The sequence below is a fragment of the Balearica regulorum genome, chromosome Z, assembly GCF_011004875.1.
Source record: "Balearica regulorum gibbericeps isolate bBalReg1 chromosome Z, bBalReg1.pri, whole genome shotgun sequence".
NCBI classification, from domain to species: Eukaryota; Metazoa; Chordata; class Aves; order Gruiformes; family Gruidae; genus Balearica; species Balearica regulorum.
The window spans coordinates 21,055,218-21,070,237 of record NC_046220.1 but is presented as its reverse complement, the minus strand read 5'-3'; the positions used below and the strand labels follow the sequence as shown (position 1 = coordinate 21,070,237).

At 37.4% G+C, this 15,020-nt stretch overlaps 1 protein-coding gene across 4 annotated transcripts in view; it reads right to left on the bottom strand.

Annotated features, from left to right (window-relative positions):
* The window catches only part of CSNK1G3 (casein kinase 1 gamma 3), a 98,510-nt gene that overhangs the window by 14,214 nt on the left and 69,276 nt on the right, over positions 1–15,020 (bottom strand). For 3 of the 4 annotated variants that reach the window (XM_075741094.1, XM_075741097.1, XM_075741095.1), the window contains exons 8-12: positions 11,718–11,803; positions 11,501–11,585; positions 6,479–6,627; positions 5,352–5,447; positions 4,584–4,679 (exon numbers count right to left, since the gene is read on the bottom strand). In XM_075741094.1, coding sequence (XP_075597209.1) covers positions 4,584–4,679; positions 5,352–5,447; positions 6,479–6,627; positions 11,501–11,585; positions 11,718–11,803 — 512 coding nt within the window. The remainder of the gene's footprint in view (positions 1–4,583; positions 4,680–5,351; positions 5,448–6,478; positions 6,628–11,500; positions 11,586–11,717; positions 11,804–15,020) is intronic. The other variant, XM_075741096.1, reaches the window with a different exon arrangement.

The window sequence follows — 15,020 nt, the reverse complement described above, 5'->3', positions numbered from 1 at the left end:
CTTTGTTACTAACAGCATAAAAATATATACTAACATACACATACCAACATTCAGTCCACTTGAAGTTAATATACCACAGTGAAGAACCACTAACACACTTTAACAATCTTCTACAAAAGGATCTCAGAAATGACATTAGCAGTAGTATTACAGATGACTAATAGCAGTGACCTAAAAAACATTCCATTGTCACTTTAAATAAAATTATCTGCCAGATTTTCATATCTTGCAGATAAACAGATAATTTAGCATAAAAATTATCTCCAAGATGAGTAATGAGTCAATAACTTCACAGAAAAAATAAATACACTTTAATTTCATACTGTAGACTCAACTTTCCTTTGAAAAATTATCTGTGGCACTTATAAAACTTGTCTTCTAAAGGACAATTAGGAATCCAGCTAAACTAGCTAGCTAACTGTCCAAATTAATAGCATGATTCAGTTGTCACTACAACAAAGAGGTATTTGACAACAAACTTCAAAACAAAAGATACTATGTAGTTTTATAAGTGCCTTTAAATGAGGAAGCACAACCACTTCACATTAAAAAGCAACCCACTTAAGTTGGCTTGAAATATCCTTCTGTACAACACTTGATCTTCAAAGACACAGACCAAATGGCTGCAGATCTGCACACTGCTCTGTTTACATGGCAACTGTTTAGCCTTAACTGATCTAAGTGATCTGAACTCAGAATGACCATATCCTTTGAGGAAAAAAGGATGAACAGAAAGGAATACTACTGGTATTTCCTAGAAAATATTCTTACATTTTACCTGAGAAAGAAAAAAGGTTTCTTAAGTGCTACAATGGCCAAAACAGTGGGATGATATACAATTTAGAAGTTCTACTAACTGGAATTATCAAGCTAAATATGTATTTTTCTAACATAAAAAATAAAAAAATAATTAAGAAAAGTAATAAAAAATTTAAGAAATTGGATGATGCAATTTCAAATCCAATTTTGATTCCACATACTGTTCTGAAAAGATAAATTACTACCTTTAAAACCGATGTTATTGAGAGAACTATTGCTATTCAACTGAAATATACAGGTAAAGTTTTCAAAAGATTTATTAATGGGAAGAATAGAACTACGCGTTCACAAGCCCTGGTCCTTATGGGGGACTTCAGCCATCCCGACATCTGCTGGAGGGACAACACAGCAGAGCACAAGCAATCCAGGAAGTTCCAGGAATGTGTCGATGACAACTTTCTCCTCCAAGTGATAGAGGAGCCCACAAGGAGAGGTGCCATGCTGGACCTTATTCTCACCAACAAGGAGAGCCTGGTAGGGGATGTGAAGCTCAAGGGCAGCCTTGGCTGCAGGGACCATAAAATGGTGGAGTTCAGGATCTTCAGGGCAGCAAGGAGGGCGCGCAGCAAGCTCGCTACCCTGGACTTCAGCAGAGCAGACTTTGGCCTCTTCAGGGATCTGCCTGGGAGATGGGACAAAGCCCTGGAAGGAAGAGGGGCCCAAGACAGCTGGCTAATATTCAAAGGTCACCTCCTCCAAGCTCAGGAGCGATGCATCCCAACAAAGAGGAAGTCAAGCAAAACCACCAAGAGGCCCCCATGGATGAACAAGGGGCTCCTGGGCAAAGTCAAACAAAAAAAAGGAAGCCTACAAAAGGTGGAAGCAAGGGCAGGTAGCCTGGGAAGAATACAGAGAAACTGTCTGAGCAGCCAGGGATCAGGTTAGGAAAGCCAAAGCCCTGACAGAAATTAGTCTGGCCAGGGAAGTCAAGGACAAGAAGAAAAGCTTCTATAGGTATGTCAGTGATAAAAGGAAGATGAGGGAAAATGTGGGTCCCCTCCAGAATGAAACGGGCAACCTGGTTACCCAGGATATGGAGAAGACTGAGGTATTCAACGACTTCTTTGCCTCAGTCTTCACTGGCAAGTGCTTGAGCCACACTGCCCAGGTCACAGAAGGCAGGGACTGGGAGAATGCAGAACCGCCCACTGCAGGAGAAGATCAGGTTCGAGAATATCTAAGGAACCCGAAGGTGCACAAGTCCATGGGAACCTGGTGAGATGCATCAGCAGGTCTTGAGGGAACTGGCAGATGAAGTTGCCAGGCCACTCACCATCTTATTTGAGAAGTCCTGGCAGTGCAGCGAAGTTCCCGCTGATTGGAAGAGGGGGAACATAACCCCCATTTTTAAGAAGGGAAAAAAGGAAGACCGAGGGAACTACAGGCTGGTCAGTCTCACCTCTGTTCCTGGCAAGATCATGGAGCAGACCCTCCTGGAGACTATGCTCAGGCACATGGAAAAATAAGGAGGTGATTGGTGACAGCCAAGACGGCTTCACTAGGGGCAAATCGTGCCTGACAAACTTGGTGGCCTTCTATGATGGGGTTACAGCATCGGTGGGTAAGGGAAGGGCAACTGACATCATCTGACTGGACTTGTGCAAGGCATTTAACACTGTCCTGCATGACATCCTTGTCTCTGAATTGGAGAGACATGGATTCGATGGATGGACCTCTTGGTGGATAAGGAATTGGCTGGATGGTCGCACTCAAAGAGTTGTGGTCAACGGCTCAATGTCCAAGTGGAGAACGGTGACGAGTGGCGTTCCTCAGGGGTCGGTACTGGGACCGGCACTGTTTAACATCTTTGTTGATGTAATGGACAATGGGATTGAGCGCACCCTCAGCAAGTTTGCTGATGACACCAAGCTGTGTGGTGTGGTCGACACGCTGGAGGGAAGGGATGCCACCCAGAGGGACCTTGACAGGCTGGAGAGGTGAGCCCGTGCGAACCGCATGAAGTCCAGCAAGGCCAAGTGCAAGGTCCTGCACGTGGGTTAGCACAATCCCAAGCGTGACTATCGGCTGGGCAAGGAATGGATTGAAAGCAGCCCCGAGGAGAAGGACTTGGGGGTATTGATTGATGAGAAGCTCAACATGAGCCAGCAGTGTGCGCCTGCAGCCCAGAAAGCCAACCGTGTCCTGGGCTGCATCAAAAGAAGTGTGACCAGCAGGTCGAGGGAGGTGATCCTGCCCCTCTACTCCGCTCTTGTGAGACCCCACCTGGAGTACTGTGTCCAGCTGTGGGGGCCCCAGGACAAGAGAGACATGGAGCTGTTGGAGAGAGTCCAGAGGAGGGCCACAAAGATGATCAGAGGGCTGGAGCACCTCTCCTGTGAGGACAGGCTGAGAGAGCTGGGGTTGTTCAGCCAGGAGAAAAGGTGGCTCCAGGAAGATCTAAGATCTAAAGATCGAGAGGGACTGTTTATCAGGGAGTGTAGTGACAGGACAAGGGGTCATGGGTTTAAGCTGAAGGGGGGTCGATTTAGATTAGATGTTAGAAAGAAATTCTTTACTGTTGGAGTGGTGAGGCACTAGAACAGGTTGCCCAGAGAGGTTGTGGAGGCCCCATCCCTGGAAGTGTTCAAGGCCAGGTTGGATGGGGCTTTGGGCAACATGGTGTAGTGGAGGGTGTCCCTACCCATGGCAGGGGGGGGTTGGAACTAGATGATCTTTGAAGTCCCTTCCAACCCAAACCATTCTATGATTCTATGATTTTTAAACTTTTCTTGATACTTAGCAATAATTATAATCTACTAGCTTTTCTTACATGACACATGATAGTAGTTTCTGACGCAGCAAAATTTAGAGAATGTTAAGTTTCAATTGAGTTTTAAAGCATTTAAAGAAGATACGGAATTATAATGCTGGTGAGACTACAGCATTGTGTTCTTTACCCTAGACCTCTCAATCTTTCTCCAGGAATTGACAATTTTTTCCCAAAAAAAACAAAGCTTGAGATGAAATACATGTAACTTAGATTGTCAGAATCAAAAATGTAGCAGACAAAAATGTTTTTTTTCCCCAGACAGCACTTTAGAAAGCTAAACTATTTTCATTTTTAACTGAAAGCTCAAAATGTCATATAGACTTCACAGCTGGCATTTTGATTCCTTCTATATTAAATTTAACTACAACTAGACTAAATACATTCAAAGACCAAGACACCAAAAAGTAAAATTAAGAACAAATCAGGATAAAAGCTCTTTGAAGATTAAATAAACTAATATTGAAGGAAAAATTGTTGGTTCCTACTCATTTTTCCAGTGATAAGTGTGAAGTACTGCCCTGGTAAACATTCTTCTCCTCAACTATTGTTTTAACAAAAGTAGTATGTTTAAACAAAAATCACTACTTAACACTTTCATTTGAAGTTTGCTTAAGGAACAAAAAACATGACTTGAACAACACTAAATTCAGTCAATACTGTTTCATTTGCTAATACAACCAAATAACATGCCAAATGTCTAAACTTCAGTTTCTTGCACTGATGCAAGTGTATATTCCCTCAAAAAGAGAGATAGATCTATTGTTTTAGGCCTTCACTAAGAAACACGTAGCAAAAACACCACACACACAAATATCCATAGTTTTCTGTACCTGTTTTAATTTGTTTGGCAATTGTGAAGTTGGGAATAATATGAACATTCTGAACATTACTGGAAGGCAAGCTTAATGTGAAAACAGGAATCATGCCATGCACTACAAGAAACTAGTATTATATAATGCAAAATGACTAAGTCATGCAAAGAAGCAGAAAATACCTGTACCGAGCCACCATGTCTGTCAGCTGCTAGGTGAGCCCTCAAATGATGTGGATTGGTTTGTTGTGAGTCCCAAGCTGCCCTATGGTCTGCTGACTATCATTTTTGAATGCATTAGGAATATATGCAAAAGAAGAAGAAAAAAATTCCCAAAATCAATAATTAATGCATTAATTATTATATATTATTTTTCAAAAACACAGAAGCACTGCATACTCGATTTCTATATAGACTGTATATCAACATTATCTGCATACTTACATATGCCTACACATACATCTTCATAGAGAAGTAAAGTAGCTAAAATTCCTAGTAAGAAACAAAGTCCACCAACACAACCCTGTAATTTAGCTCAGCTAAATGGACACAGATCTAAATTCCTAATGTTTTTACCACCTTGGTCATTATCTTGGTTTTAAAAAAAAGTGAAAATGTTATACAAACATGTTAGAATACCAACAAATATACTATATGGGGAAGAGACAGTGATTAAAAACAGAGAACTGAAAAAAAATTAAGTGTAGTAGCAGCAGAGAGAAAATTTACTACTGATGTAAGCTACATTATATCATAGCATCAAACAAACAACTTTTTAGGACATTTTAAGGTCTACAAATGTAGAAATACATTAACAAGGATCTACTTAAAGAAAAAACAAAGATAGCTTGGAGTCAATTTTATTGTGAAGTTCTAATAAAAATAACAACAGCGCACAAATCATTAGACAAAAGACAAAGTAATGCCGATAATCTTACGTGAGCAGTTTACCTGATTTTTGGATTGTTGCATTTTATCTCTGTGCTGATATGCTTCTCTGTTCAAAGGCAGTGCAGGATCTGAATGTATTGAACCCACTGGAGTAGGCTACAAATATAAATAATATGTAGCAACTGGTAAAAAAAATAAATTTCTAAGTCTTACCAGAAGTTATTGGTTTGTAGTAGAAATTAATTTTTAAATCTAACAGTTTCCCATAATTCAAAATCATCAAATTAAAGCAAAAGCTTCTCTAGATATTTACTAACACCAAAAAGAAAAAAAAGGAAAACCAAGACCTACACAATTTCATGAAGTAGCAATTCTGAGTATTATCAGACATTAATTTTCTGAAAGACTTTAGGCTGGTATTCTCTGCAGTTAACAGTTAGAACATTCTGATGAAAGTCTGAAGAAAGGCTTACCTAAATTTTTAGTGCTAAACACCAAAAAAAGATTTACCAATAGAATACTATGATTCTTTCAGAGTGTCACATAAGGAACTTTTGGGTAAAATGTATAATCCAAAAGTTGTCCAACTTACACAACCCCTTCCCTACTTATTAAAAAGAGGCAATGAAAAATTTGAGGTGATGAAAAATTAATCTTTTACCCTTTCTTTAAAGAATATAAACACAGTATTTTCTGTAATTTTAGATGCCGTGCAATAAGAAACTGATATTCTACATTATATTTCAATAGAACAATGCATATAAAGTATAGAAAATTTCTTCATAATGAACTGATAAACATTTGGAGTATACCTCAGATGCAGAGAAGTGATTGTTCTACATTTTAAAAATGCTGGGAGCAAGAAAGTCCCCAAAGCAAGAAAATACATGCAATAATGGCAATCACCTGCAAAGTTTTAAACTCCTTCAACTCAAAAACCAGTACAAATTCCTACAACCTTGTTTTGACACTAAAAGTACGTGTTTGGAAAGAGACTCAATATGAAACATCTCAAGCCAAAAGATAATGTTTGAAAATGCATCTGAAAACAGGTTTGTAATAGCAGCTGTTCACAACTCTAGTAGCAGCCATGAGATGCACATGTATTCTCAAACTCAAGACCAACACTGGCTCAAAACTGATCACACAAACCCCTCAGTATATTACTAATAGCTTACTGTACTCACCAACTGCTTGCCAATCCAGTCATATTCATAATCAAATATATAGCCTTTCCGATCAAGTAAGTCTGTGAAGAGCTTTCTTAAGTAGTCATAGTCAGGCTTTTCAAAAAAATCTAGCCTTCTTACATAACGTAGATATGTAGCCATTTCCTCTATAAAAATAAGAAACCCACATAATTGCCATACCTGTTTAAATAGCACTCAAAAATAGTACTTATTATTACATTTTAAAGCAACTTCTACTTCTCGCCATAAAACCTGAACAGCTGTTCACCATGAATCTGTGAATGACCAGAAAGAAAAATTACTTTAATAATAATACTCTTTAAGATATACTGACATATTCTAGACATATCCTACCAAGTGCCCCGCCTCTAATTTTCCTTTTGCATTACCTGTTGACATCATCCATTCAACCTTCCAATCCTGATGCACAGTGCGTCAAAAAAGTGGGGAAAGAAATGCTTCTGCTTTTCTTCTCCCCCACCCCCAATTAATTGTACAAAGAAAAGCCTAAGGAAAAGAGGGTAGTATATTAATATACAGAGAGGACTACGTCTCAAAGAACACCTATTACTGGAATGTAATCTTCCTTTCTTTAAGAGAGAATTCATATGTACATTCTGAAGCGGACAACTCCAATTGTCCTGACAAAAAACACTTGTTATAGGCTCTGTTGAGCTATAACTGTAGTATGACTATGGAAGGCTGCAGCAGCGCATCATGTTATGTGAAGGTATTGAGCAGAAATGGCAAATATCCTGAACAGAAATGCTGCGGAGTACTAAGGTTACCTGAGCTCTTGTAGAATGACTTCTGACCGGTGTCAGTTTAATATTGCTGTTTAAATACCATGTCAGCATACAAATGGAAATACATTTGGGTAAGTGTTACGTGCAAATTATAAGATTCTGCCAGCACTGCAGTCAAACAGGGAGATTTCTGAAAAGGCCTGGACCTGTGAAGATAAAAGGAAAGAGCCTTTCTAGTTCTTAAAGGGTATTGAGTACTGTGCACTAGCAGCCAGAACTTTCCGGTTAAGAGTTCCAGCACAAATCTCCTGGCAGGTGAGTAGAGCGTATAACAGTCCCATTCTTGATAATGGTTATAAGCCACGAAAGACTTCTGAGAGAGTAACTGTAAGGAACAAGCATCCTTATGGACAGAAGATTACAAGAATCCAAGGGGCTGAAAGGGAGGATCCATGAACATCTGATGAACACAAGCTTCAAATCCCATTGAGAAACTACTCGGACACGTGACAACATTTGCAGTAATCCTTCAGGAATTGGTGAAATGAGGGACATGTGGAAATATGTCTGAGAAAACAGCAGATTTTATTAATATTTATCTCTCAGAAGAGATAAATATTAATAAGCTTTTACAAAAGACGAAGTCCTACAGGTCCTTCCACTCCAGCAGGTATTAGAAGAACTAATTGGAAGAGTGAAGAGAGCAACAACCTAACCATACTGAAATTTTGGTTTTTTCAGACTGTGTCCTTCCACACCTTCCTGTTATAGAAAGAAAAAAAAAAATGAAAAAAATAATAATCACACTGCAGTGATTTGGAATAGACTACTGCAATGACTTCTCACAATCTGACACAGATCAGGTGAAGAACTTGACCTGAGTCCTGGGACATGAGTTCCAGGTAAACAGGGTTCTTAAAATCTAACTTATTTAGGAACATTTGTAGGTCATGGAAGAGTGGGTAACCATCCACTTACAAAGCCATTCTGAGAAAAGCAATGACTCCTCACTTTCAAAAAGCTGTTCACATGGTCCAAAGTACAAGAGAAGGCACCTCTATATGACCAGAAAGTCAGAAGTAAAATAAGGTTAAAAGTAGATGCCACCAGTAGTCACTGATCCTGTGAAGAGGTATGTATGTCATAAGCAGCCAACAGTTACCACCACACACTCACCCCAACCCACATACCACATTCCAGTAAGTCTGGAGAAGCTGACATGTTGTGGTACAAACAAGGTGCTGTAAGAAGCCTATCTTCTGACAGACGATGGCTGATAAGTGCAAAGGCTGAGCTATGCTAAGTTAAACTTTCAGAGATAGTGGGATAGAAAGAGGGAGAAGTGAAGGTTTGAGACCAGCTTGATAACAAGAAGTTGTGAGGCAGCATCACGTTGGTGCTGTCAAGAATGCGCCACAGGACACTGGTGCCAAGACATCACAATTTACTTAGTTCTGCCAAAAAAAAGACTATTAAGCACTATGTTTTAGGCATGAGCAGATGGAGCAGCAGATTGGAGGAACTCCTTGGCACCTAAAGTCCAGCTCAGCCAACATGCAAGACTCTTCCGCAATACTAGCCAAGGAGATCAGTGTTTGAAGGTTGTGAAGAGAAATGTTGACACATTGCTAAGGACCTCTTTAACGATACCTTCCCAATGTAAACCAGAACCGAAAGCATGCAAGACATGTTTTCAGAGGTGTGAAGGCTGGAACTGAGCCATTTAATGAAGCTGAATCTGTTACAACTGGCTGACTCCAAAAATCAAATACCATCCTTAGCATGCATTTGAAGCAGAACTCCAGAGTTTAAATCTTTGCTTATATTTTATACAAGGCTTGTAACAGCAGTAGTGTTGCACACTCAAAGACAGTACAATTCCACTGAACAGGGGATGAAAAAGATAAGTGTTTCACATATGACAAAGACCAAAGTATCTTTCACTGATACTACAGAGCTCCCCTGCCTTCAAGAACATCAATCAGTCAGCTTAGTCTGCAGTCTGACCAAAAAGAATTGAAATGATGGTAGATGTACTTCTCATTCTATTCTATGTCTTAAGTGACAAGAAGGATAGAAAAAGGTAGAAAATCCTTGAATATTTGACATGCAAAATCTTTCACATATAAGAATATATTTATTATTAAAACGTACATAAGTACTATCAAAGAAATTTATCTTTTGTGTTCTCCAAGATCAAATCTTTTCCCCATTCTATTTTCAGATTCAATCCTGTCAACAAGCATGTGCTTGATTAAATCATTTCCAGGAACTGCACCATATACACCTTGCATTAGATATTTATTTTTTAAAAGATTCTAGCAACTACATAAAAATCAAGATACAAGACATGCATACATTATTGGATGCAGAAGATTTCTATTCCAGAACAAATTTCCCACCCTTACCAACATTTAACTTTTGTCAATTCACTAAACATATGTTCAGACATTTGTTCTAAGTTCTGTTACAAAAGTCAATTTCACTTGATTTTTCTTTTTTAATGCACAGAAGAATGTGAAATGAAAAACAACAAAATTGATAATGGACTAATTTTTACCACAGGGTTTAAAAGAACTTCAAAATGCTACCTAGTACATCACCCTATCCCATAGCATCAGTTACGCTCTTGTCTGTCTGGTTTGTTTTCACACAACTCCAGTGAAAGAAATTCCACAGTTTCCCTGACAACAGCAATGCCTTCATGCTCTTCACTGTATTTGAAACACCAGAATTCAAGTTTAAACTTAACTGTTTTGGATTACATCCATTACTTTGTCCTAGCTGCTGTGGATGTAGCAAACTGATTCCTTTCATGTTTGCAGCAGCCAAAATGTACAGGAGAACTTATTTCCCTCATCATCTTGACTAAGCCAATCTTCATTCCTTCAGTCTTTGATGATAGGACAGGCAAATATGGTATATAAGTAACCCTCCCTCCTTTATGAGATACCCTTAAAACAGGATACGTTTTCTTGAAGTACAGTCCCCAAAACTGAACATACTGCTTCAGATGAGGTTATACAGAATCAAGTAGAGTGGAAATGGCAATTCATGTGTCTTTCAGGCTATATCCTGTTGCTATAACCCCATTTAGTATAGGATTTTTGGGGGGGGTTGTTTTTAAAACTACAGCAGCATGACACTATTCACTTGCATTTACTTTGTGACTGAGTCATTACCTTTCCATACCCAATAATTCTTAATTTGGATTTGATCCTATTTTCATATACTACTTTGAGTATGATTTATTGAACTGTACCTTCTGTTTTTAAGACTGTATTTGGAACGCCAGTATCCTACCATTCTAACCCTACTATCGAGCCTACAAATTTCAAACTTATCATTTGCTTATTTAACAAACATTCTCAATTATACAAGGCACTCAAAAACACTGAACAGATATAGCACAGATCTCTGTGGAATACCATTTCGTGTTTCAAATTTGACAGCAATGTACTTAACTACTTCAAATTGTTTTACACTCTTCTTCCCATAGTGGATTCCTCGTGATTACATTTTTAAGATTACTTGTGAGGATATTTAAAAAGACCGTCAAAAGCAAAAGTACTAAGATTTCATGACATAAAACATCTGCCTCCTGTCCCACAAGGCCTGATGTGGACAAGATTTCCTTTCATAAGAGGAAATCAAATCAGTTTGTCATGAGTTATTCTCGGCAAATCCATTTTGCCTATCAATGATATTGTGATTAGTTTTCAAGGTGCTTATTTTTATTTTGGCAAAATTGTGTCCATGTCGTGTGTGTGTGTTTTCCCTGTCCCAATCAGTCCAACTTTTTTTAAAAAAGTCGTATTTACTTCTCTCCAATCTTCCAATATCTCACTGATTCTCTATATACTTAAGGAGAACCAGAAGTGACATCTGAAACTACTTGCAAGATATTTTAAATATTATTTCAAGCTGTTCCTAATGTAGCTTGTTTTAAAGAGGGATAGGCTATGAGATTTGAGCTGAAAAAGCTTGCAAAATTTTGTCTGAAGATACAAGTGTAGAGTAGTTGATCAACGTGAGAATATGTATCATAGTATTTTTTTAACGTTTCCTTTAGAAGAATCTATCTTTGAAAAACACCAGCATTAGCTTACTGCTGCTGCAATGGATAATTCTTGATTCTATTACCATATTACATAATATACATATTTGGAAGCATTATTTTATTTATTTTTAAAAAACAGATATTAAACAACTATGCATGCCAGTTTCATTTCCTAAATCCATACACAACATTTTTATTAACAGTAAACATTACCTGGGAAGTTTTCACACAATACTTCTATAGGGGTTGCTCGTTTTGTGTCTCCAATTTTCTGGTAACGTTCTTTTAATGTATCAGCCTATGATACAAGAATAAAACAAGCTCCTGAGGTTAAACAGCTTGCAGACAAACTTTCAAAAAGAAAAAAGATCATGTCAAGAAAAGTTGATGATCTGAAAATAGGATAGAGGAAGATATCAAAAACCACTACCTTTAAACCTTGCCATGGAAGGCTTCCTCTGAGAAAATACATAAACATATGACCTAAAGCTTCCAAATCATCTCTTCTACTTTGCTCTGAAACAAAATTCAAATATTATTAGAACATTCAATCTGTGGCATTTTACATTGTATTTAAAAGTTAGCTTCCAAATTATATAAAAATAATTGGGAGTTATAAAGTACTTGGAATCAAACTGAGCATGTGGGGGGCTTCTTGTGTACTACAGACTCCATTAAGAACACAGCTCAAACAAAAAAGCAGGTATATACTGCAGGTATATTCATCTCAACAGTGCTTTAAACAAATTATCTTGCCATAAGAAACTGTTCTTATTTTAAAATATATTTTGACCCTTTACATATATAACTGCATTTTAATTCTGATATTTTTTGATCCATTAGTTGTGAACTTGCAACATTTTAAGAAGCTTTAATTGAACTCATTTTTCCTCTATAAAACCATGGAAAAGATGCTATGTTGAATTATTTTTTGCTGGTTTAGACTACAAAAAAGTCTGGGCCCTAAAAAACTGATTTTAAATCTAGAACATATGACAGTTCAGATAACAGAGTAGATATACTATAAAGGTAAGGGTAGGGGGTTTTTTATTTTGTTTGAATGTAAGTACTGTGTAAAGAAATTGACTTCATTTGGCCTTTCAATTAGCATTAAAAAGCAGATTTGTTTCATTCCCGAAAGTGTCTCAGGCATTCTCTGTAAGATAACTAACCTCTTCCTCTTCAATAATTAAGCACTACCAAGAAAAGACCAATACAACCAAGGATATTTGTTGTTCCCCAGAGACCATTAGAGATAGTCATATATAGGTATTACAGCTTCATGTGACTACACTTCTGGTAGCCTAATAACTTAGACAACAATTCAGTATGCTGCTTTTCTGAATTTAGGGAAATCCCAAAACAATTACCAATTTAGATTTCCAGGAAATACAGAAAATTATAGGACTTTTACAGACACAGAGTTTCATCTTCCTTAGCTCCCAGTCAGAATCTTCATCCTTTGAGATTCCTCTCTGCCTTCATGAAAATGAAGGGGACTGGAAAAGAAGCATGGAGTAATTTTATGCCCAAGAAAAATTACCTTAAAGAAGCAAGGGCACTAGCCACATGCTGATAAGGGCTGCAGAATATTTGTATTTCCTTCAAGTACCTATCTGAATAAAGCCACATTATTCTTCACATAGACAAAATGCCTTCTATTCCAGATACAAACTCCCAGTTTGGCACAAAACTACCAGAAATCCTTGATCAAATGTATATTTCTGGAACAAAAGATTGCTGAAGTAAGTGGCTACACAATGTTCAGTAACTATAAATCACCTTCTGTCTACACCTCAAAAGAGTAGGCCTTGGTAATTTTGTTCAAGTTTCAACCAAACACATGCAAACATTTGAAGTATTTATAGTTACTATGCACTTGTTATTATAAGTTATGATAAGTGTTTAAACACTATAGATCCTAAAATGCACTTTTGATCAAAGGACAACATACTTTCTCATTCATACTTTCTAACACAGAACAAGTTACTGTTCATTAAGTGCATACTTGGAATCAACCTATAAGAGAAAGTGAACCTGACAGTCTCCCACTTACTTTTTACAAGGGTCAACTGACACCTTGGATAGTCAAGAAGCAGTAGTACATGCATTAGTTTTGCTATCAGACCATTCAAGTTGCTAGGAAAAATACCTACAGACTAAAAATATTGCCCTAAAAAACTCTCGGTATTTTCAGTGCTGAATGTATCATATATACCACTGTCTCTGCAACCAAAGGGACAAGAGTGTTTAAAGATCTTCAGTGTTCCATATGTCCCACTGCACAAATTAAAGAAATACTACATTTTTAGAAGAGAATCACAGAACGTACAGGAAAAAAACCCTCCGCATAAAGGAGAGGTTATGAAAGTAAGAGCCCCATTCACACTGTTCAGTGTTTGTTAGATCTAAGAGATCACAATAATTAGTTCTGTCACCCAAGAAATGCCTGCAAAATAATCAGGTCAAGAAGAATCACTGCTGAGTTTGATCTGAAGTAGAGCTATTACATGAGGTTGTGCTCCTTTGCATGGTTTAGCAACATCACGGTAAAGATTTCAGACAGGCATTCTAAACTTCTTCCATCTACATTTAAGAATTATGTATATATTTCAGAATCTCCTGTGAGAAGGAAACTTACTACAGTAGAGTGAGACAAGCTATTAATAAAGTGTTAGCTTTGTCACAGCTACCTTTTCCAGTGGAGTCAGTATCTACCTATCGACTATTCTGCATGGTTTTCCATCAGGCTGAAGGGTACAGAACTACCCATGACACCTAAGTTAAATTCAGCAGAACTTTCATACATATTAAACAAGTTACCAATAGACAAAAATAAACTTGTCCAACTAGAGATCAAGATTCTACTTAGGGGATGGAAAAGTCTCCCTTGAAGGAGAACGTGTAATTTACCACATTCCTGTGTCAATATGAGACATATAATCCCCTCAAAATTCAGTTATATTCTTCAAGTAATTACCAGTTTTACATTTTGGGTTATTTTCTTAAATGATATGGGGAGGGTGGGTGTTCTCTTATTTAAAAAGGACTAAAAAAGCTTTTTTGATTTTAAAATCAGTTGTATCACCTTAAGCTGACACCAACTTGCTATACCATTCCTGAAAAATAAAGTGAATACTTCCTTTACTTGAGGAACTTATGTTCTAAAAGTTAAGTTTAAGGAGTTCAAACCCCACTATCAAGTTTTTAAAGGTGTTCTCAGTGTTAAAAGAGCCATGATACTATCAGGAAATACTAGAATTTATACTATCATTCTTTATGTGAAAAATCATTTAATCTAATCTTAAAGACTGTATTATAGACATAGGATTCTCGTTCCATTTTCAAACACTGAAGGAAGAGCTGAAATAAAGCTGGCATACTGTATGTCATTTCTAACATGGGGGAAAGGCCAAAATGTGTTCTAGTAGGCCAGTTCTCAGATACAGTTTCAGTACCATTGTGGAAATAAATTTAACTGAAAAAGGGAAAGGATTCCTATTATTACACAACGGTAAAACCATTTAAAAAAAAAAATTAAGCTCATGACCATTACTTCTAATAAATATTCAAGTTAATAAATAAACCTTCTATCCATCTGACAAACTTTCAACCGTAACTACTAAAACTAACAACTTAAAGTGGTAAGAAAGTAAGTAAAGTTTTCTGTTCTGTATGTACTACCGGAACATGTATTACTGGCACAGGTTGATCAAAGAGGTTGACAAGTCTC